Source organism: Delphinapterus leucas, chromosome 17 (genome assembly GCF_059928025.1).
Source record: "Delphinapterus leucas isolate spDelLeu-1000000601 "Yukka" chromosome 17, BTC_Dleu_Yukka2, whole genome shotgun sequence".
Taxonomy (NCBI): Eukaryota; Metazoa; Chordata; class Mammalia; order Artiodactyla; family Monodontidae; genus Delphinapterus; species Delphinapterus leucas.
In genome coordinates this window covers 83,831,120-83,854,974 of record NC_143145.1, presented here as the reverse complement: position 1 = coordinate 83,854,974, position 23,855 = coordinate 83,831,120, and the positions used below count along the sequence as shown (strand labels likewise).

At 44.1% G+C, this 23,855-nt stretch overlaps 1 protein-coding gene across 8 annotated transcripts in view; it reads right to left on the bottom strand.

Moving 5' to 3' along the window:
- The window catches only part of PCMTD1 (protein-L-isoaspartate (D-aspartate) O-methyltransferase domain containing 1), a 61,209-nt gene extending 40,980 nt beyond the window's left edge, over positions 1-20,229 (bottom strand). Inside the window, exons 1-2 of one of the 8 annotated variants that reach the window (XM_089899176.1) lie at positions 19,978-20,229; positions 10,574-10,733 (exon numbers count right to left, since the gene is read on the bottom strand). In XM_089899176.1, coding sequence (XP_089755302.1) covers positions 10,574-10,719 — 146 coding nt within the window. In that variant the 5' untranslated portion in view covers positions 10,720-10,733; positions 19,978-20,229. Of the gene's footprint in view, positions 1-3,424; positions 7,592-10,465; positions 19,687-19,977 lie in introns of those variants that run through there. The other 7 variants (XM_089899177.1, XM_022556867.3, XM_022556884.3 and 4 more) reach the window with 7 other exon arrangements.
- Positions 20,230-23,855: the final 3,626 nt, after the last annotated feature.

Genomic DNA, 23,855 nt, shown 5'->3' with positions numbered 1-23,855 from the left:
ACAAGAACAAAGTTCAAAGACCACGAGACAAGCTCACAGCCGGCAGGGGTGAGCCACAACGCAAATCCGGTCTGTCAAGCCATGGACCCTCCTGAAACACAACAGCTGACCCAGAGGCTCCTGACCTCTCACTCCGAAGAACCTTTCATTCTCTTAGCTGAAAAGATGTTCAGTTCAGATCTCCTTCCCTCTCCTCAACCTCTCATTTCCTTTTTTTCCTCCCTTTTGTACTCTTGGTTCCAAAGAAAGAATGGATTAGAACAGCGGTCCCCAACCTTTTGGGCACCAGGGACCAGTTTAGTGGAAGACAATTTTTCCATGGACGGGGGCGGGGGCGCGAGCGGTGGGCAGCGGCAGACGAAGCCTGGCTCGGTTACCCGCCTCTCACCTCCTGCTGTGCGGCCCGCCTCCTAACGGGTCCGCAGCCCGGGGGTTGGGGACCCCTGGATTTGAGGGAAATTAAGCATCTGATGTCATTTAATGACTGTACAGCCTCAGGCAAACTGTGATCTTCAGTTTCCCTATCTATAAAATGGGAAAAATAATAATCACATCATCAATTTGTGAAGAGTAAAGAGTACGCTACATATAAAGCTCCTAATAATACACAAATCCAGTAAATACTTCATTTTCTTTCACTTCTATGACACAATGCACATTCCAAACTTTCATTTTTCAATCTAGAAGACCAAAGAGGGAACACAAAGAAGCACCAGTTCTGGAATCTGGCGCAGTTATCACCTAGCGAGTGGCCTCCGTGAGACACGATTCTAGAGAGAGAGTGTGAACCCTGAAGCTGGAGCGCCAGGAAGAAAGGCAAACTGATAAGCCACTGTTCAAGCATCCACACTAGATACTCTGACATTCAGCAAGTGCTAAGATGCCTATATTCACAGGTGCGGACTTCTCAGTTACCTTCTCAGCCCCACGACTCCAGAGCTGCCCCTGCTGCCTTTCCCCACAGTGCCCCTCATTCTTCTAATTCTCCCCTCCTCCCCACCTGGGACAGTGGACAACGGCATGAACTCACAGATGGACACAGAAGCAGTAGGTGGTGGCTCGCTGAAGAGTTCAAGGTACAGGACATGAGGGGATAAAGAAATACACATTTTTTTAAAAGAAGAGATATGAAGCAACTCAATCTGAATTTTTTTTCTATTTTGAAAATTACAGAACTTCATATAGCTCCAGAAGTCTCTCCTCTCCTCTTACTCAAAGATCTGAATCTACGGCCTTGTCAAACCTCTACCACTGCCACGCAAGCCCATGGTCACTGAGCACAGCCCTAATCGCAGACCACAAACACCCTCACTACACACGTGTGTCTGTGACCTAACAAAACCAATCCTCGGGGAAGAACCTCATCAGGTTTGAGGATATTTACTTGACATCTTTCCATTTTTCAAGGAGTATTAAGAAGTGCTATACTACAATCCTTAACACTTAAAAACAATCCTCATAGGAGCCACAGCCTGCAAGTTGTTTGCCTCCTCTAACTCGGGAAAAGTCTGAACCAGAATACTGAAATGGCAGCTGTGCTGTCCGCTTTCAGTCCGTTAAGTGACAATTTTCTTAGGACGTAATGAGATCGATGGGGAAGCATGAGAGAAAAGCATACGTATTTTCAGCTCCTCTTGGGTCACGCTTTCAAAGTGGGGCTTATTTGAAAAATTATGCAGTCACACAGGACAACATTCAAATAAAAATACAAGAATACTCCGAAGCAGAGCTCCATGGCCTGGAAGCTACTATCAGCTCAGATGGTCTGTGTCTGCTCCCTTCCACTAATTTGTTCCAACACGTCGTTATAAAATAAACCCGAAGCTGAGCTCACGCCAAACATGTTCTTTCTATATATTAACGTACTGTGTAATGCAAAGACTGGCCTTGTCACACAGTATGATTCTAAGCAAGTGGTTATCTTTTCTGGTTTTCGTTTTTTCAACTGGGACACAGTCATTACATCAAATTATTTTGATGGCACCTTTAAAAACTTTCAAAAAGTCTAAGTAAGCGCTTTATTAAGCAAAGATAAAGAATGTAAGTAGGTTAACTACCGTTTTCCAGTATTATAAAATGGCATCTTTTTTTTTAACATCTTTAATGGAGTATAATTGCTCTACAATGGTGTGTTAGTTGCTGCTGTATAACAAAGTGAATCAGCTATACGTATACATCTATCCCCATATCCTCTCCCTCTTGCGTCTCCCTCCCTCCCTCCCTATCCCACCCCTCTAGGTGGTCACAAAGCACTGAGCTGATCTCCCTGTGCTATGCGGCTGCTTCCCACTAGCTACCTATTTTACATTTGGTAATGTATATATGTCCATGGCACTCTCTCACTTTGTCACAGCTTACCCTTCCCCCTCCCCATATCCTCAAGTCCGTTCTCTAGTAGGTCTGTGTCTTTATTCCTGTCTTGCCCCTAGGTTCTTCATGACCTTTTTTTTTTTTCTTCTTCCTCCTTAGATTCCATATATATGTGTTAGCATACAGTATTTGTTTTTCTATTTCTGACTTACTTCACTCTGTATGACAGACTCTAGGTCCATCCACCTCACTACAAATGACTCAATTTCGTTTCTTTTTATGGCTGAGTAATATTCCATTGTATATATGTGCCACATCTTCTTTATCCATTCATCTGTCGATGGACACTTAGGTTGCTTCCACGTCCTGGCTATTGTAAACAGAGCTGCAATGAACATCGTGGTACATGACTCTTTGAATTATGGTTTTCTCAGGGTAAATGCCCGGTAGTGGAATTGCTAGGTCGTATGGTAGTTCTATAAAATGGCATCTTTCTGAAGTCCATGATGGCCACTTTATCTATAGACAGACACTAGTAAAAGCTGCATAAAACAAAAACACCTTGTTATATTTCAGTACCAACTCACATAATATCCTAATTACCTTAGGGTATTTCAAAACAGGTGGTATTACCTGTACCATATGAATGAAGAAAACCAACTGAGAAAGAGTAAATTGTTCTAGATTTCCTAAATACAGAGATATTTCAGCCTTATTCATAGATCTTATGTCATGCACTACTACTAATATTCACATTATCAGAAATAAAATGACTAGAAATGCAGGTCTGAGACCCTTGAGAAATGCAAACACACACACACACCACATTGATACTATAGCTTCATTTCATTTATGGGGACAAATATTTCTATCCTTATTTTTACTCACAACCCAGAGAAAGTTTAAGAAGTTCTGAGAAATGAACTGTCGTCCTAAGACAATCATAACAATGCTACATGGGCTCTGAAGTGAGTGCTAAGAGCTTCACCTTTTAAGTTCAAATGATTCATTTGTCATCCATGGTTCCTTTAGTTAATAAATCTCATTTTCAGAAAACTGTCCAAACTAAGCAATCAAAATGCTTGCAAAAGCTTTTACAACTATAGTTCAGTACCTCTCTCCAGCCTGCACTGAACACTTCTTCACCACGAATCCGGCAAGATGAGCACGACACAGGCACACTGAGGAAAGGATGTCAAAGGATGGCTTCAGTGCACACAGACAGTCTCTGCTCAAGGAAATCAGTCTCTTAAATAGTTAGCATATTTTCAGAAAAAATGTTTAAAATTTACTTTTAACTTGGCTAAAATGAATTTACAGAACTAAAGATCTCTAGTAATGTAAGAAACCGTTTCATTTTAAAATGAAATTAGACCGGTCTTCAAACTATAAACAGTAGTCAAAATGGGTGAGTAAAATCATGTTTATTAACAGCGTATTTAAAACACTACACGTTCCCTCAACAAAAAGTTACTCAAAGCAAATAGTATTACCTTACATTTGGATATTTTAATTTTTAAGTGTTTTGCACAAAAAGACTTTACTTGATGATTTCCTCATTTAATAAACAAAAACTGATAACCTAGTCTCAGGAACTCTGATAGGCACAGAGGTTACGGTGCTGAGCCACAACCCTCCGCAATGTGAAATTCTGGTCAGAAATCAACAGGAGCCACATCAACAGGAATATAACTTAATTTCACTTTACTCTTTGCTACCCTTACAAGGATCATTTGTAGAATGATCATTTGTAGAATGAGTACTAGTATATCAAATCATAACTTCACATCAAGTTGTATGTTCATTATGAATCATATTCTAACAGAAAGTGCTCTTTTAAAATAAAAATTATACTTAAATAAAGGCTCATAGGATACTGTGCGGGTTCTGCGTCGGAACCTAATTGTACAGCTTCCCAGCTATGCGGCCTCAGGACACATAATCCATCTCTCTAGGCCTCAGCTACTACATGGTAAACCCAATATTAATAATAATAACTACCTCAGGATTAGTGAGAAATATATGGGATAATCTACGTAAACTGCCTGTGACATTCCATAACACACACCATGTGCTCAACAGCTGTTTTTATGATTTAATACAGACCTACTTAGTCCTCTCACAAAAGAACATGTTTCCATTTCAAGAAACATTCATCATATGTATAGAAATCTAGCAATAAAATATAATAAAGACACATAAAATACTGTGGATGTTAGGTGCCAATTGTCAATGAGATCTCAAAAACCCTACGGTGTTTCTGAGGGAAACCAAAGCATGGAAAGATCGGGGCAAGACTGCGAGGATATATCTCGTGAGCTGGATGGAACTGGAGGAATCAATGTGAACTCATGATACGCGTTTAAAATATATACATATAAAATATATATGTGTGTGTGTACACATATACATGTATATATACACACACACATATAAAAATAAGAAGCTAGAGAAAACACATATACATACATAGTCTTCCGTGTTTAAGAAGGCCTAGAAGATTGACAGCGACTGCTTTTCACTCTTGTTGGAAAAGGTGCGGAAGACGTTGTGCATTTCTACCTCCCACTCCACTCTCCTATCTGTGCACACTGATCTCCCCATCCACACACTGAGGACCCTGAGGTGTCCACTCCCCCAGTGTCAGTGGGGACTCTGGCGCCTCAGCTGCAGGTTCTCTGCCGCCAGCTCTCACCATCATCCTGGGCACCTTCAACAAGCACCACAACTCCAACAACAGCAACTGTCTCATGTCTGAGGACCTGCCCACCCACTGCCCCTGGGAATCCTTATTTCATTCTCCAGGCACATCTTGCATCTAATTTGCTGACCCTTCTACCACTACACTTAACCTTCAGTGTCCCCAGTCCTTGAGCTAACTTTTTCTATAAAAGGTCAGAGAGCAAGTATTTTAGGATTTGCAAGCCACAGTTTCCATCACAACTTCTGAACTGTGTGCTTCCAGAGCAAAGGCAGCTACAAACAACTTATAAATCAAATAGTGTGGCTATGTCCCAGAAATTTTATTTATGGACCCCTGAAACCTGAATTACATAGAATTTTCACATCATGAAACAGTACTCTTAGTATTTTTCCAACCATCTGAAAATGTAAACACCCTTCTTAGTTTTCAGGCTACACAAAAACAGACAGCAGGCCCAGTTTAACCCACGGGCCACAATTTGCTAACACCCGCCAGTACCACTTTCTTCCCAGACTGAACAGGTCCCACGAACAAGTCTTCACCCCCTTACTCTGCCCCTCCTCCTGTCCCTCTCAGTCCCTCGCCCGGGCTTTCCACCTCACTCCTCCTGCGGGCTCCTGACCTTGGACAGCCCAGCCATGTCTCGGCGGGCTCCCACAGAGCAAGAGGGTTCCCGGCACCTGGCTCCCTCAGCGGCTGCCCTAGCCACTTTGCGGAAGGCAGCCTCTGGTGAAACACCTCTCTAGCATTTTTGCCTCATACCCCAGAGAGCAGATTTCTAGAAAATTCCATCAAGAAGGCACCAGAGCAACTTCTCTGCCATCCAATGAGCCAGACACCCTCCCAACAAGGCCTGGATCTCAGCGCCAGGCGGGCCTCTTCCTGGAGCGCTCAATCCCAGCCCCAGGAGTAGTGGCTGCTCCTCATACCGTTTCTATATTCTTTAGGGCTCTCTTTACTTACTAGCCAATCCCATTACAGCTAACAATTCTTCACATTAAACTTTCCCTGTTCAAAGTACCGTGTGGTTTTCCTTTCCTGTACGAGCTAGACTCATACAAACCTGAAAACCAGAAAGACTACATTCAGGTCCATCAGAGAACGAAAGACAGTTAGGCAGTAAAATGAACTGAGGATACACGAGACCCTGATACTATGCCAGCCAAAACACCCACAGTCCCATGGATCTGACGTGAGTTGCTATACCCTGCAACGACCACCCCTTTTTATAAAACTTCTAAGTATGTGATTGTGTTTTATCTTAGTTTCTTGGCAAAATGTTAAACACTTGTCACCAGCTTTTCTGTGCTATGAGAGCTGTCCACCATGATCACAAAGGGAAGTTAGACGGCCAACAGCAACTAGGAGTCTGAGGGCAGCAGGCGCCAATTCTGCCATCTTAAAGCTCTTGCTCAGGAGGACTTTCCTGGGGGAGCCATGGCTAAGAATCCGCCTGCCAATGCAGGGGACACGGGTTCGAGCCCTGGTCCAGGAAGATCCCACAGGCCGCAGAGCAACGAAGCCCATGCACCACAACTACTGGGCCTGCGCTCTAGAGCCCACGAGCCACAACTACTGAAGCCCGCACGCGTAGAGCCCATGCTCCACAACAAGAGAAGCCCCCGCTCGCCGCAACTAGAGAAAGCCCAGGCGCAGCAACGAAGACCCAACACAGCCAAAACTTAATTAATTAATTAAAGTTCCTTCTCAGGAGATCCATCACTGGGTCACACTCTTAGACAGAAGGATGCCTGGTAGCCTCAGCTACTGGGAGTCAGCTTAAACATGAGCTTGTTAACTGAAACACAACATCTTTCTGGTTCCCTTGTTTCCCCTGTATAGACTTCAATAATTATTAGCACACCTGGAAAAGGACAAAATAAAACCAATGAAAAACTCATTAAATTTCATGTAGACATGGTAGGCAGGCTAAAAATAGAGACCCACAAAGGAATGAAGGAACAGGGAAACAGCAAAGCCAAATTCTTGAAACAAATGCCAGAGATAAGCAATAGTAAAGGTTACTTTTTCTAGCCAGTGGCATTTCAAATCGAAAGAAGACCATCAAAAAACATTTATTGGAAAATGCAGTCCCAGAGTTGTAGGAACAGAGGGAAAACTAAATATACAAACAGGCCCTAAAGAATTCAATGGATTTGTTGTATTACTCATTTTGCAGAAAATAATTTTGGAAGAAAGCAACAGTAAAAAATGGTAAATAAGCCATATAAACGTTGCTGCTGTGCCCTAAAAATGTGATACACTGAACACCAGAGAAGAGCAGGACTAGCCAGAAAGACATCCTTATGCTTCTACAGAGCATTTGGTTTTATTTTAATGTGTGTTGTGTGGGGAGGTATACGTGTTCTGGAAGAACAAAACTATTTTCGGGCTTCCCTGGTGGCGCAGTGGTTGAGAGTCCACCTGCCGATGCAGGGGACACGGGTTCGGGCCCCGGTCCGGGAAGATCCCACATGCCGCGGAGCGGGTAGGCCCGTGAGCCATGGCCGCTGAGCCTGCGCGTCCGGAGCCTGTGCTCCGCAACGGGAGAGGCCACAGCAGTGAGAGGCCCACGTACTGCAAAAAAAAAAAAAAAATGTTCAAAAATAATAATCTCTAATAATTTACCTTATCCAACTACCTTACTGTCATTTTTCCATTTTTTACAGCAGGGGAGCCTAGGGTAGAAATTTACTTATGTCTATTTACAGTGAATGCAGAGGGATAGTCTTTCTTTCCTACTGAGAACAAAGAGTATATACAACTTCTTCAAATATAAGACTCCTTCCCCCAAACTGGAAGGATTCCATGTAGCAAATTCACAAGGACCCCAGCTTCTATCCGCCAGAAAAGCTACTTAAATAGCTGTTAATTTTGTCCATGCCTTCCTCCAACATACTGCCTCAGGATTTTGAGCGCAGATATGTATTTCTCCTTTCTCTTGCTCTGCTGATTCAAAGTCACCCTCCTCTTCAGTACAAATTTTCCAGTGCATTTAATAAATTACTAGATTAATTTCACAGGGCCAGGGGTCCCCACCATCACTTCAAACACAATACACCCAAAGCCTTCTACACAGCCCTCACCCTGCAGGGCAGCTACTCGCTTCAATTACTCCCACCGCTCTCAGTGAAAATTCCATTCTATCACCATCCTTATCAATTTTAGCTAGATTACTACAACTAACTTCAAGACGGTCTTCATACTTGTGGTTCTCCCAACTTCAACAGCATCTGTGCACCATGTTGATTCACCTACCCAATACACCACTTTTGTCATTAAAAAGTGGACGAAGCTCCAAAAACTCAGAGGTATCTCCAGGATGCTACAAAAATGAGAGAAAATCCCACCTGGCAGGGCTCAAGACCACCCCCATTTAAAAACAGCAGTAGGACTTCCCTGGTGGCACAGTGGCTAAGAATCCGCCTGCCAATGCAGTGGACACGGGTTCGAGCCCTGGTCCGGGAAGGTCCCACATGCCGTGGAGCAAATAAGCCCATGCGTCACAACTACTGAGCCTGTGCTCTAGAGCCCACGAGCCACAACTACTGAGCCCACGTGCCACAACTACTGAGCCTGCACTCCAGAGCCCACGAGCCACAACTACTGAGCCCGCATGCCGCAACTACTGAAGCCCGCACGCCTAGAGCCCGCGCACCGCGACAAAGAGTAGCCCCCGCTCTCTGCAACTGGAGAAAGCCCCAGCGCAGCAACGAAGCCAAAAATAAATAAATAAATAAAAATGACACTACTATAAACGCTCTAAACAAGCCTTTAAAAAAATTTTTTAATAAAAATAAACACAGCAGTACTAGTTTTTTATCAGCTTTGTAATGTCATCTAAACATTTTGTTGGGGGAAGGGGTTGCTTAGCAATCACTTCACTAAGGAATCAAATGATCACAATGTGTTATTATTACCTGTATACATTTTCTATCACTGCCTTAACAAATTAACACAAATGAAACTGCCTAAAACCACACAGGTTCATTATATTACAGTCCCGGAGGTCAGAGTCTAACACAGGTCTCACTGGGCTAAGATCAGGGTGCAGGCAGGGCTGCATTCCTTTCTGGAGGCTCTAAGGGGGGTTACTCTTGCATTTTCAAAAGTCTAGTGTCCGTCTGCTTTCTTTGGCTTATGACCCTTTTCTCCATCTTCAAAGCCAGCCACGTCAGGCTGAGTCCTCACTCTGCCTCTTTCTTCTACTTCTAAGGAACCCTGTGATCACACTGGGCCCATCACAGTAATACTGGACACTCTCCCTATCAAAGTCAGCTAATTAGCAACCTTAATTCCCCTGAGCCATACAGGGTAACACACTGACAGGGTCCAGGAATTAAAGCAGGAACACCCTGGGGAAGAGGGCATTATCTATCACACTGCCCGAAGTCTACAACCAAACGCTGCTCCACAGGGAATTAAATCTGTACACTTGGGGCCTGAATCCATGCTACTCACCAAGACACAGGAAACAAAATAAGAGATCACAAGGATAATCGGCGGCAAGAGAGCTCGTGGTCCTGACGGAACACGGAAGTCATTTTCTCTTACAGACAAGGCACGGCCACACCAAGACAACCCGAAGTCCCCTGAAACAACAATGACTATACTGCAGACGACTATACAAGGACTTTAAAGATGACCCTGAAATTCACTTTGAAGCACTAACTGGAAACACTGCAACAAATAAAACCATCAATTTTTTGATTTGGTTATTCTTAAGGCATGTAATCATTTTTTATAAATGAAAACGTATGCCCAGTCCTATAACCCTTGAGCAGTATCACAAAAAAACTCGAGCATCCCTAATATGCTACACCACTGGGCGAAGCTGTGCCTAAGCTCAAAACCACTTAGGGCTCAACCCTGCTCAATTCCCGCCCTTACTTTTAGGACAGTGGGAAGCCACTGCACAGATTCATTCTGAGGGCTGACAAAAATTCAGTTCAGCATGAGTTAAGACCCTGTACGTGAGAGCTGGCACCTTTTCTCCTGACCCCCCACACAATACTGACGCGAGGCTGCTCCCAAGGCTAGACTCTCGTTTAAATGGCCACTACTGCTGTGCGAGTCCCTCGCTCTGCCGAGTGACGACTGATCTTATGATATTTGAAAAGCAGTGTGTGACTCATAAGGCATTACTACCTTTATCATTAGTGCAACTTTCATTAGTTGAGCATTTACTGCATATAAAGCGGTGCCATTTTAATTCATTTAATCTTAACAAAACTCCGTGTAATAGTATTACTTCCAAGGAAAGGGATGACCTAACTTCCTTAGGAGGCAGAACGGGCTTTGAGTTCTAGGTCTATTCTCGCACCAAGCCCTCTGTCCTTAAAGACTGCAGATCATTTCACAGGAAAGAAAGCAGATTCAGCAGATTCAGGAAAAGGAACTAACTCTGAATCTCAGTTCATGCATCTATAAAATGAGACTAATGATACTCACCAGACAAGACACTCTTTGACAAGGCTGTTGTAAAGATTAAATGAAGGGAAAGTTATACAAAAGTGTGAAAATGTTAAAGCACCAAGATATTAGCATCTCATACTGCACCGTTCCAGGGAGCATCCGTCGCACACAGGAGACTTCCTGAGGCAGCGCAGGGAATGGCACTCACACTGTGTCTGTGGGGCCTCCTGGAGCCGTGCGCCGCGGATGTCCATGCGCACGTGCATATGCAGGTGTGGCCCCAAATACATACAGGATGTACTATCTAGGCACAATAAAACCAGGGATTATTAAACAGTGACAACTGAACAAGTCCTTAACAAGAAACAGAAAGCTTACAAAAAGCTTTTTTGCCATAAACAATAAGGCGGCTCAACTAGTTTAAGACCATGGTGATCTCTCCCTTTCCATCAGAATCAAACCAATTTCAGGAACAGTTACAATACAGATATTTATATAAATCACTGCAGAAAAGCCTAAATCTTTCTTTTGCCATTTCTAATTTCTCTGGTTCATAAAAGAATAAAGGTTCAAAATCACTCTATTTGCAGGAAAAAAGTCAAGTCCATTAAACCATTAAAATGGTTTAGAAGTATCTGAAGTAATTCTTTCACAGTGGTATTTACAATACATGTTAAATCACTACAGACCACTACCAGGCTTTTTCTTAAAACTAAAACTGTAGTAACTACCTTCATGTGTTCCAAAATCTGCTCTTGTATTTGAGTATCAAGGTGACCATGAATTTAAAAATCCACTCTAGTCATCAAGAGACTACAATGCAGGGGGCTTCCCTGGTGGCGCAGTGGTTAAGAATCCGCCTGCCAATGCAGGGGACACGGGTTCGAGGTCTGGTCCAGGAAGATGCCACATGCCGCGGAGCAACTAAGCCCGTGAGCCACGACTACTGAGCCTGCACTCTAGAGCCTACGAGTCACAACTACTGAGCCCCTGTGCTGCAACTACTGAAGCCGGCACACCTAGAGCCCGTGCGCCACAGCCAGAGAAGCCACTGTAATGAGAAGCCCGCGCACCGCAACGAAGAGCAGCCCTCGCTCGCTGCAACTAAAGAAAAGCCCGCGTGCAGCAACAAAGACCTAATGCAGCCAAAAATAAATTAATTAATTGATTAATTTTTAAAAAGAGACTAGAATGCAAACAGGAGACTAAGAGTACCAGGACTCACAGGGGTCACAGGGATAAAATACACCATCCTTCGAAATACTGTCAAACAAAGAAAGGCTCATTTTGTGTTTGTTTTTGAGCTATGGCATTTCTAAATATTTCTTTCTAATAAACTTAAGATCCAGTATTTTAAAGATGATTACAAAAATACAATGATACACAATCAGAATAAAAGCTCTGAATTATTAAACCAGGAACAGCAACAGAGGTGGATATACTAACCCACCTACTGACACACGTGGGGCTCCCATCACCAGCAGCTAAACCACTCGGCACTTGGCCGTTCACGCACCAATCACCTGACACGCTAAGCTGAGGCCCTACCACAGCCTTGGTCACCTGGCAAAGCATCCAGGTCAGAGAAAATTCAAGCACTCACATTTTCCATGCTTCTATCACCAAATGTATTTGCCTTATATGGCAGCAGGATTTATAAAGCTGGGCTTTTCTAGTTGGTGTTCTCATTAATACAGAAATCTCTCAGAATTAACTAGAGGACACACACCCCGGGTGATTACATTCCCGACAATCTGTTTCTTTTTTATCCATATTTTCTAGTCTTTCTACAAGGAATTCTTACTGCTATTATATGTGGCAGGATCTGGAGATGAACAAAGACAAATGACCTTTTTACCTATTATTTCTACGATGGCCAGGAAAGTGTGTATAAGTGACCAAAAGAGAATCATAGGTGTTCAGAAATGAGTCAGTGCAAACGAATCCTTGTTACAAAAACCTGAGCCATGTGGACCCAGGCAGCATATACAGTACCAGCATAAAGAGAAATGACATAGCTACCAAACACCTAAAAAACTCATGTTTTGATGCCTATCAGAAAAACACTCAAATCCCATATTTAGAACAGAATTACTGAAAAATAACAAAGAAAAGATAACTCACCCTGTTCAGTAAGCCATATCTACTATGTTTAAAAAACAAACAAACAAAAAAAAGGCACAGCTTGGGAAACCTTAAATGACTTGTTAGGAGTAACCTGATAGACCAGCTACACAACTTTAGCAGCTGTTACACTTGTATACAATGACAGTCTGTATTTATAGCACCCTTGGTCAGAAGGAATGAAAGTGCATTCATTATTTACCTGACATCCCATCATCACCTTATTCACTTGTTATTACATTCAATTCTGACTTTTCATTATTCTTACCGTGACTTGTTATTCAATAGGATTCTGACTGACATTTTTAAGATACATGAATGTTATTTCTGTTTATACATAAAGTCTGAAAGGATTCACACCACACTGTTAAAAAGCCATTATTACCCAAACAACCCATGAGGAACAGATGTGGATGACAGAGGTTTGCTGAAGGAGGAATCTGTTAAACTTCATTTATTTCAGTAGTTTAAATCTTATGCCTGAACATACAATAATACTACAGTAAAAAATTCAATGACCTCATAAAATATATTGTATTATTGGCCATGACATTTCCTTCTAGATGACACCCAGGGATCTTAGTTCATTCCCTGAACAGATTTCCTATGTTAAATATACTATTACAGGCCACAGTCCCAGAGACGAGTTTCCAGATATGGAGAACCCTTTCCAAGTACAGAACTTCTAACCGCAGGCAGAGGTGGCCTCGCGCGGAGCGGACACTGGCCCTGGGAGCTGCGGCCAATCACCACTGCCACTGCCATTCCTACTCTTCCGCCCACAGTCACTAGGGACTCCAGCAAGCATCTTCACATGGCCCGTCCTTCTCTCACCAGTAATCATCAGGCCTGAAAAGGAAACCATTTCATTCCCCAAGAAACATCCATTTCAGTTTTCAATTTTTATTTTTCCCTAGAGAGAAAGATCTACTTTTTATTTCTCTTCCTTCAAACGGGTGCCTCAATGGGTATAACAGTATAAAACTGGAAACAATCTAAATGTCCATCAGTAGGGAATAAGGTTAAATAAATGATAATACAAACAATCTACATATGTAGCAATATATAGCAAATACTTTGAGGCTGCAAAAAGATTTTTTTAAAGAATGAAGAAATTCTTTACTGTTACGGAATATTAGAGATACGCTCAGTGAAAAATGCAAGTGAAACTGTTTGCAGTGACCCTCATCCTAACTGGAAAGAAGAAGAGTATTTATTCAAATTTACTCGCATACAAATAGTTTCTTTTGTATCATTCCAGAGATAAGTGGCTACCTCCCAGCGGGGAAAAGGGCAGCCTGAGGAGTCATCTTGAGGCTAGAAACTTCTCACAGCACTTAAACCTTGAACCATGTGACTGCAGTACCGATTTTCAAAATCATTTATTTTAAACTTGCTTTATCTTTAGAGAAGTATTTGTGATTACTTTAATCCTTTATGAAGTCGAGAGCAGGAAGACTAATAATTAGTCTGAGAATCAATCTCACTCTTTTATAATCATGCATTTAGTATTCCAAAAAGAAACCCCAAATGTGTCCCCCTATCACCATCACCAAGATATCCTACATTCTCAACTCCTAACAGAAAGGATTATATTTTTATATGATAAAGCAGAAACGAATTACTTAATATAATACTTATATTGTATTACTTACACTATAATACAAGATGCAGAGGCAGATATAAGAGAAATATAAAATTTTAACCTTTGCATGGTAACCATTAACCTTGATAGATTCAAAATAATCTGAAATTTCACATGAACTCTTCAGGAAGCAGACTTATGTATAATCTGTGTGAGTGCATTTCAGCTGACCAAAAAGTTGGAGCTCCCTGCTGTCACAAAAAAGGAATAAACGACACTGCAGGATAGGCCGTGTCTACATAAGCGCGGAGAGAGGTGTGAGGCCAGAGAGCTTATGAGAGCACTGTAGTTCATTTGACAATATGTCTAACTTAACCGCATCGAAAAGAATTCAAATGTCAAACCATTAATTTTAAGAACTTATATACATGTATTATACATATGTACAATTGTCAATAACTCAGACACATGCATACAAAAAAAACAAAACTGAATTTTTAAAAATAAAACAACTTATCATAATTACCTAGAAATGAATCTGAAAACTGAACTCATTTGATAGCCTACAACAAGAAAATCTGGTTTTGTCACATACACAAAATTAAAAACTCCAATAAACTATTGGGTGTCATCTACCAACTAAAGTCAAATACTACTTAAATTGCCATTAACAGGGCAGGTGACCAGAGATCATTTTCATATTCATTCACACCCATCTCCTGAGCGTCCACAACACACGGTTTCTGTTTTCGAGCATTTTTTAATCCAATTACAACTCTTAGAGTACTCAAAAACAAATTCAGAGTAGAAAGTTCTCATCACAAGGTTAAGCAACTATATGAATGAGAGGAGACCTTACTCACAGGCCGGGAAGAGGAGCCCTAGCGAAATACAGCGCATCAGCAAGCCTTCCACAAGGAGGGCCTCAAAGAGCAGAGACAGGAAAGGGAGGAAACTCCGAAAGAAAATGCATAAGAAACCAGAAGTCTGAATAAAACAAGGAACCAATTTGAGGAGGAGCGCTGGGGCCACGTAATGCAGTTTTGAAAAGGCAAAGGTGAAGAACAAGGACTGTATTCCAGAGCTGGATCAGGAGCCACGCGGTGCAGGCACAAAGGTCAAGAACACAAAATTGGAAGACATGCTTGGGATTCCAACTCCAGTTCACCTACCCACTAGCAACTCCCTCAGGCTCATGAACTCTCAATTTCTTCCTCTGTAAAGTGGCATAATAGTACCTACAAAATAAAACTATTACGAGGACCAAATGAGACAAAGCACCCAGCACAGTGGCTGTCAGAAGAAACACTCCGTAAGTTTTGGGGTTTTGTTTTGTTTGCAGGCAGGGGAAAAAAAATGATCAGGGCTGCATTTAGTACAATTAATTTGATAGCAGCAAACATGATGGGATAGCAGCTGCATTTAGTACAATTAATTTGATAGCAGCAAACATGATGGGATGGTAAAACCTAGAGATTAGGGATGACTCCTGTTAATGGCAGTTGAAGCAAAGGGATTAAAATTACTTAACTGCTGGGAAAACGGAAAAGAGGCAGGAGAATCAGGAACCACATGCAATAAAATGACAAATCATTTATAAGGGGCAAAGTGTCAAAGGTGTCCTTTGATTTTGAGTCTAGATGACTAAGAAAATGTGAGGATCATTAATACAAACAAGTAAATGAAGGAAAAAGAATGAACTTTGCAAGGAAAACACTTCAATTCTGAATCTATTTGATTCAAGATAACAAAATGACAGCACTTTAAAGAGTTTGTCAAGGAAAACAACAGAAGGCAGGTCTGAAGCTCTGGAAATAAAATGAAGCTGGTGATGCAAACTGGGACCTCAGCAAAGAGGGAATGAACAGGGGGATCCAGGGGGCCTGAGGCGGCCAGAAAGGAGAAAACACAGCTCCAAAAAAGGGAGACGGGAACTGTATCTCAGGTAACACCTGTACGTAAGTCCAAGGTGCTGGCCTGTAGCAGGAACAGGGAAGACAAGGGCCTCATGACACTTCACAGTCCACAGCTCTCAGGTGCTCACTGCACTTGAGGTTATACACTGAACTGACTTACTGCACTGTGGTTACTACAGGTTTACAAGAGCCCGCCTGTTACTGCAAAGTGTTAATTATCCCAACTCAACCCCCAGCAGGACACAGCTACCACAGGGTAATAATCGTAATTAGACTTTTTTTCAGTATCTCAAAGAACTATAACTTTTAAGTTCTTATCTCCCTTGACCTCCAACCACGGAGCTGACTCTTTGAGGGCTCCCCTTTCCCTCTGTCTACTCTGAGGGCCAACTCTCAGATTATCTCCCCTCTCTTTTGGCCTCTCTTGCATCTTAGCTATTTTCTCCCTAGAAACAGAGCTATCAGGGAACAGGTCCTTTAGGCAATGCCACAAGAGTTCTTTCATACTTAGCTTTTAAATCTCATCTAGATTTTAAACTCTAGATCATAGCTGACGCTTCTGTTACCATTCATAGGCCCTAAATAGTTTATTGACAGCTACTCATAAATGTATGCCGCCCCAAAAGGATTTTTAGGCTAAATGGAAAACTGTATTTCTCCCCGTGAGCCATAAGATCTCTCTTATTAATTTTTGAGACTATGCACACACAGAATTGGATTCCCCATCCTCCAACAGCTGGAAGTCCTAACGTATTCTAAAGACATTTTGCTAGTGCTGGATTGTTTTTTTGTATCCCACAACTATATAACCCACTCACATCCAGTGTAAGTCGTCCAAGAGACAAGTGATGGCAGATATGCCATTTAAATGTGAATCTAATTACCATCCTTAACAAATGCCAAGGAAAAAAAGCTCAAATATTTTCCTATACGTGGGTTTCTTCTCAAATACATATTACAACTGATCATACTTTAACTTCAGTACGTGCTATATTTCTTTAAACCACACAGTTGTCACATCTGCTGGAAAACCAAAACAGATCAATAACCATAACATTATGACATATACTCTATTAAACTGCCTGTCATGATGCAGTTTTAGGTGGCCAAAATAAATAAGCAAATTTTAATCTTTTTAGGACCCTCTTTGTATTGTTTTCATCATATTAGTTTACAAAGAGTGTAATGGTGTTCATAAAAATAATACTAAATGAAATGAAACTAGTCTATAAGGAATAAAAGCATCTGTAATAGCTACAATTCACTATGACATCCAAATTTTGCATGGCATCAAATGGAGTGACTGAAAACTAAAGTAACACAATCCCCCATCTTCTTGCTTAATGGCATCACCTCAAGGAATTCAATATTTTAATAATACACCATCAGAAACCTCATCTAAAAGATATCATTAGAGGGACTTCCCTGGTGGCGCAGTGGTTAAGAATCCACCTGCCAATGCAGGGGACACGGGTTCGAGCCCTGGTCCGGGAACATCTCACATGCCGCGGAGCAATTAAGCCTGCAAGCCACAACTACTGAGCCCGTGTGCCTAGAGCCCATGCTCTGCAGCAAGAGAAGCCACCGCAATGAAAAGCCCGCGCACCGCAACGAAGAGTAGCCCCCGCTCGCCGCAACTAGAGAAAGCCTGCGCACAGCAACAAAGACCCAAAGCAGCCAAAAATAAAAATTAATAAAAATAAATAAATAGATATTGTTAGAGTTTCACACTAATTATCCTTTAGATTATTTTCAATACATACAATTATATTTATCTCTCTATTTGTAAGGAACGTTTCCAAGCCAAAAAAGAGAAGGAAACTCTAAGTTCAGTAATTTTGTAAGGTAATTTTCATTAATGGGGGGCAGCACAGTAGAGCAAAAAACAGGTTCTTGGATGCATGTCTGAAGCATGAAGCATGCCTGAGTCTAATGCAGTCAGCACCACTAAAAAGGCAGTGGGGTCTTCACCAGTTTAATCTGTCAGAGCCTCTGTTTAAAAATTCATTTAATGGAGAGACTGCCACCTATGTTGTGAGAAATACGTAAGAGAGAGCATTCTACTACCAGCAAGGATAACTAAAAAGGCCACGGATGTTTTTTTATTCCTTCTAAACACAGTTTCCCAAATAATAAAATGCTACACAACTGGGCCTCAGATTTCAGGCTATACATGTTGAGAACCAGATGGTTCTCTGTGATTACCTTACTCAGTTGTTTTCCCTGGAAGCCAGCACCAAGATGAACGCACAGCACATTTTTAATAGATACAAGGCGGTGATTAGATCAACAAAGCCTCCAGTTCTGCACGCAGAAATATCAAGTGTAGCAGAGCCCCTAGTTCCCCGTCCTCCTGAATAGTAAGCAGCTGCTCTCATCCCTCCACTTAACAGCTTACTCCCTACGGTTCACCTGCCTGAGACACAAGCTTGCGGGCCACTGGCCTCCTACCTTCACCTCTTCGTCACACAGGGGCCAGTTCACACTTGAGGGACTGAATCTGTTTTCAACTGAGCATATGGAATTTAAGTTTACTCTGAAAAATGCACTTAAAAAAACAAAAAATGAAGTATTTTAGTAACCTGCATTATGAAGTCACCCAGACCTCCTGAAAGCTACCATTAAGCTCTATGTAAACATATTACTCAACTTCCTAATATGTAAGTATCCCCAACTGGCAGACAGTCTGAAAGTTCTACCACATTACGTTTCAAAACATTAGTTTGTAGACCTTATTAAAAGCTAACTAAAAGCTAAAAGATTACAGAACTATGGACGACAATTAAAAAGGACATCGATTAAAAGAATAGAGCTCTGTATGTTTTTAAAAGAATGAGGTATGTCATAAAATGGAGAAACAACCATGAGTAGAACTGGCCAATAAGAACTATATACTATATATGAGCCCAATTTTAGTTTTTTTGTTTTATTGAAGTATAGTCGATTTACAATAACGTGACAACTGTGTTTTTAAACCGTATTTATTACACGCACAGACAAATCCTTAATGGCTAAACACCACACTCGCAGACTGGTTCCCCTGGGCAGTAAGCGGGGGGGGGGGGGGGGGGGTAGATGGGTGGGAGGCCGGCGCGGCGGGAGGACACACTTCGTCACTGTGCGGCTGCGCTGTGTTTCCTTAAAGAGCACATAGTACTTCTGCAACAATGATACATAACAAACTAAGAGCAAAAACTATCGGGAAGACCGTACTTCCTCCTCCGTACCCAAAGGATGCCAATGTGTAATTTAAAAAACACAGGATCTCTAAATTTTAAGAAAAGGATAGATGGAAACACAGTTCTGGAAGCGGGGAACAAACAAACAATAAAATAATTGGATTCGCAAAATTTCTCCCCGTGTGGTTCCACGCCTGGGTCCCCTCTACTCCGGCGGTGGACGAGCCCGCACTCTACAGCAGTAACCGCCCAACCGAGACCCGAAAACGAGAAAAGGCGGCGCCGCTCCAGCCCCCGAGACCCCCCCCTCCAGCCGTAGCGCCGAGGCCGCGCGAGGCGCCGCGGGCAGGTCCGCCTCCTCCGAAGCCGACAACAACAAAGTCGCGGCGGCGGGGCCCGAGCCCGGGCCCCCGGCCCTTCCACCTCCTTGGACCCCGCGGCCGCCAGCCTCCCCTCAGCACCCAGGCCCCCTCGAACCCTCAGCCGCCGGCCCCGACCTCCGGCCCCTCGGCCCTTCCGACCTCCCGGCCTCCGACCCCGGCCCCGCGGCCCTTCCGACCTCCAGGCCCCAGACCCTCCTCCAACCCCGGGCCCAGCCTCCCCCGAACCCTCGGCCGCCCGGCCCAGACCTCCCTCCTCCCGGCCCCCGACCACCCCCTGACTCCCTCAATCCCTCGGCCCCCTTCGGCCCTTCCGGCCCCTTGGCCCCCCGACCCCGCCCCCAGCCCGAGGCGACTGCCTTACCTGTGGCGAGGCGGTCGGTGGGCCCGCCGCAGCGGGCGCAGGTGAGGCGCTGGGACTCGGCGGGCTCCGCGGCAGCCGGCGCCGCCGCCAAAACAACACGTCCGCCGCCGCCGCCGCCGCCGCCGCCGGGGGAAGGGGCGGGGCCCGGACGCTGGTTGGGGAAGCCCGAGCGCCGCGGCCTCCGAGCCGGCGGGGACCGGACATGCGCGGACGGCGGCAGGCGCGAGGGCCGCCGCGAGGACGCTGAAATCAACAAGGCCCGGGGACGCCCCATCCGACTCCGCCCCTCGACTCGCCCCGCCCCTAGCCCAAACCACGCGAGATCTCTACGGAGCCCGAAGACACGGAGGCAGAGAGAGATCCCGCGAGAGCAGCCGACGCGTAGCCGCCGCCGCCGCCGCCGTCCTCCCCCCCCGCCTCCCCGCGTGGGGCGGCTGTTTCTGGAGCTCGGGCCGGTGGGTGAGCTGGTGCTGCTCAGCGGTTCCCGGCGGCGTGTGGGCGCTTGTCCGTCCGTCACGGCGGACGGCTTCCACCCCCTCGGGCGGCGCCGGGAGAGGAGGCGGGGCCGAGGGCTGCCCGGCGGGAGGGGTCTGCCCGCGGCTGCCGGCCTTGCAGACGTGCGGACCATGTCCGCGGGCTGCCTCCGCGGGTGCACAGTTAGAGCGCTTTGAATGCCGTGCTGCTTCCCACCGTGGCTATCTGTGTGCAGAAGCGTTTAAATCAGATACTGTTGGCGGAAACCCTGCAGGCGAGGTCAGAGCCCTAGGGAGGAGCTCGCAGACGGAGCAGAGTTGCTAAGAGCTGGTCGGCGTTCAGTTCAGCAACTGTGTTTGCAGTGAATGGAGTGTAAATGCAGGTCCGGCGGCCGCTCCGCTCCTCCTGCAGTCTTTCTGTCTGCGGTGCCCTTGACCCCTGCATTCCTGGTCCCGGGCCCTAACTGTGTACTCACCGTTTTGGGGTCACGGAACAGTCTTAAAGGGTTCGCTTTCTGAAATTCCCAAGCAGGAATTTCTGCACCCGAAAGTCTTCTACTATAAGCTAAATAAGTAAAAATGGTCAAGTTAGGAAAATAGCTGAAATCATGAATCACCTGCCACAGCATTTTCCCTCTTTTCTCCCCTTCATTTCTTTATGCATTTTCTTTACTTTCCCCATTCTGCAATAGGAATTTTTCAGAGTTCTAGACTTTTCTTTTTCTTCTTCCGCAACTGCATTAAACTTGACCACATGTCATTTTTAGTAAGACTACCAGTAAGGATGTAGCTAGCAAACGGGACCAAGTGCTGTTCTTGTGGGTGAGTGATTCAACAGCAAATCGGCCGACAGTTCAGTGTCTTCCTGGGGTTCTCCACCTTCAGACCATTTCTGATTACGCCTGCATTTAGCACTTCTCGTGCATAATTTACTTCTGGTGAGTGTGTGCCTTCCTACTGATGTGTAATCCACAAAGTCTGGGCGCAGGCCTATGGTGTTCCCTGCTGTTCTCCAGCACCCAGTACAGGGTCTCCTGCAAGACTAGTCCTCTGCAGCTGTTGAATGGCTGATATAATTTTAAATTATCCCATCATCCAGAATTATTTAGAGATTTGTTTAGACTTTGATTAATCTAGATGCCCACAAGACAATTTATTCCTAGAGCTCTTGGTCCAGTGTTGCAGCGAGTGTGGTCCTGGCAACGGGAAAGTAACACTCGCTGCAGTAACTTAATTCTTCACACCAGGTTGCTTCAGTTTTAATATTAAGCAGGACATAGCCAGAGTGCATACTTCATGAATACAGAATCCTGTGTAGGCAGGAGCCTTGTAATATCGGAAATGCTCTGTTAGTTGCACGCAGAAGGCTGTCGACTGGAAAAAAATGCACAAAGTGAGAGTTGTGAGTTAAGTTTTATTTGCGGGAAGATCAGGACTATAGCCCAGGAGACAGCTTTTCAGATAGCCCTGAGAAGCTGCCCCAAGGAGGTAGGGGACGGTCAGTGTTATACAGGTTTTTAGTGCAGGGGGTGCACACACGTTTTGGCAGAGGCTTGCTGCTAGTCACGAGGAGCAGATGTCGTTGCTTATGCTTTTAGTGCTTTTCTAGGTATGAGGAGATGCAAGAATTGGGCTCATAAAATCTTCCGAGACTATCTGACTGTCTGAAAGCCTGTTCCACCAGTTTTTCCCGGAGCACAGAGCGCCTCATTCCTGATCTCCAACCTGAGCTGCTTGCAGGGGGTGCTGAAGGTCAGCAGCTGTAGCGGCTCATGGTTTAATCCTTGTAAAGGTAGATGGCGAATGCCAGTATGTAGTTGGCAGGGCGTTCAGCAAATGCTTATTAAACTAAACCAAATTCAGAATACAAACTACTGCCACCATCCTGGAGTTCACATTTCCCAAAGTCATGGCAAGAGTTGTTGCATGTTCTCTTCAGCCTCAGGATTGGAGGTCTTCGTGTGTTGCCCAGATTAACCTTAAATCACCTAGTTATTTGCAAACACCTCTTGCATAATGGGCCTTGGTTATGGTTTATAGTGAGTGCCAAGTCTGGTCTGAGGCCTGAAAGAATTTCTTTGTATCTTTCATTTGACCTGCAATGTCTGGGGAAAATCCAGGGCTAAATCCTACTAAATATGGAACTGTTTTGCTCTGCAACTAAATTTCCTTGTACTATTTTCAGTACAGTTACAAGTCCATCGCCTCCTTCCCCGCCCCACAAAAAATAAAGATAAATATCTCCTCTCTAATAAAAGAGAATTAGTTTCACTGTACTTACTTTTCTGTTTGAAAAACAAGAGCCACACAACGGCATTTCCTTACTGATTTTAAGAAACATAAATTTGGTTTTTGGGGAAGATGGTCATGTTTCTAGAGTAGGACTAGAATTTGGAAACGAAGGAGAAAACTTCAGACCCTACATTCCAGAGGAGTGATATCTATATAATTTACAAATCGAGGAAATACAAAGCAGTCTCAGAGCTGACAGATGAAAGGGAATCTTTTAACTTCGTGACAACCTTTGTTTATAGCCATTAGCACTTTGTTTTATTCCAAGGTGTCTCCTTGGTGTTGCGTCCCACTGTGATCACTTAAGATTACTGAGAAACATTAAAGTCAAAATTCAGGATTTCTCTATGACAACATAAAAGTAGCTTATCCTCTAGAAGAAAAGTGAAACAGACTTTAAGTCAGTGGTTCTCAAAATGTGGTCTCGGGTGGCCTCAGCCTGCAGCGGCTTGAAGCAGGGTTTCAGTTCCCGGCCAGTGACTGAGGTCGGGTCACAGCAGTGAGAGCACCGAATGCTAGCCACTGGACCAAAGGTCAGTGACAAGGCCCTGGCCCTACAGCTTTGCAGAAAAAGAATTCCCACAAAGACGGAAAGTAGTGAAACAAGTAAAGTATTTATTAGGAGAAAAAAAAGCACAGTACGTGTGGAGAGACACACGGGCAGACTCAGAGAGAGAGTCGTGCCCTTGTGAATCAGTGAATCACTTTTATGGGGCATTTCCTCCTGGTTTCCTTTGGCCAATCATTTTGATTTGCCTGATCTGAGTCTGTATTTGGTTTATCTCAGGATTTCCCCACGTGTGCGCGCACGTCTCTTAGCCAAGGTGGATTCTACTGAAGAGGCCTATGGGCCACTTAGCATCACTCCCCTTTTGACCTCCAAGGAGCCTTTCTGGGCATGTGTAGTCAGGGAGGTCTCCTGACTTGGAGAATGAGGAAGATGTGGTCTCTTATCTTCTATCTGGACAGGGCCCAGCCTCCTCTCTCAATTGTCCTGTTATTCTCCTCGGAGTATCTGAGTATCAATCCACATGGAACGAACTCCAACCATTTGCCCCGGGGGCCAGTCTACTTCCTGCCTCAGTCTGGGCCCAGAGGCATCAAATCATAAGG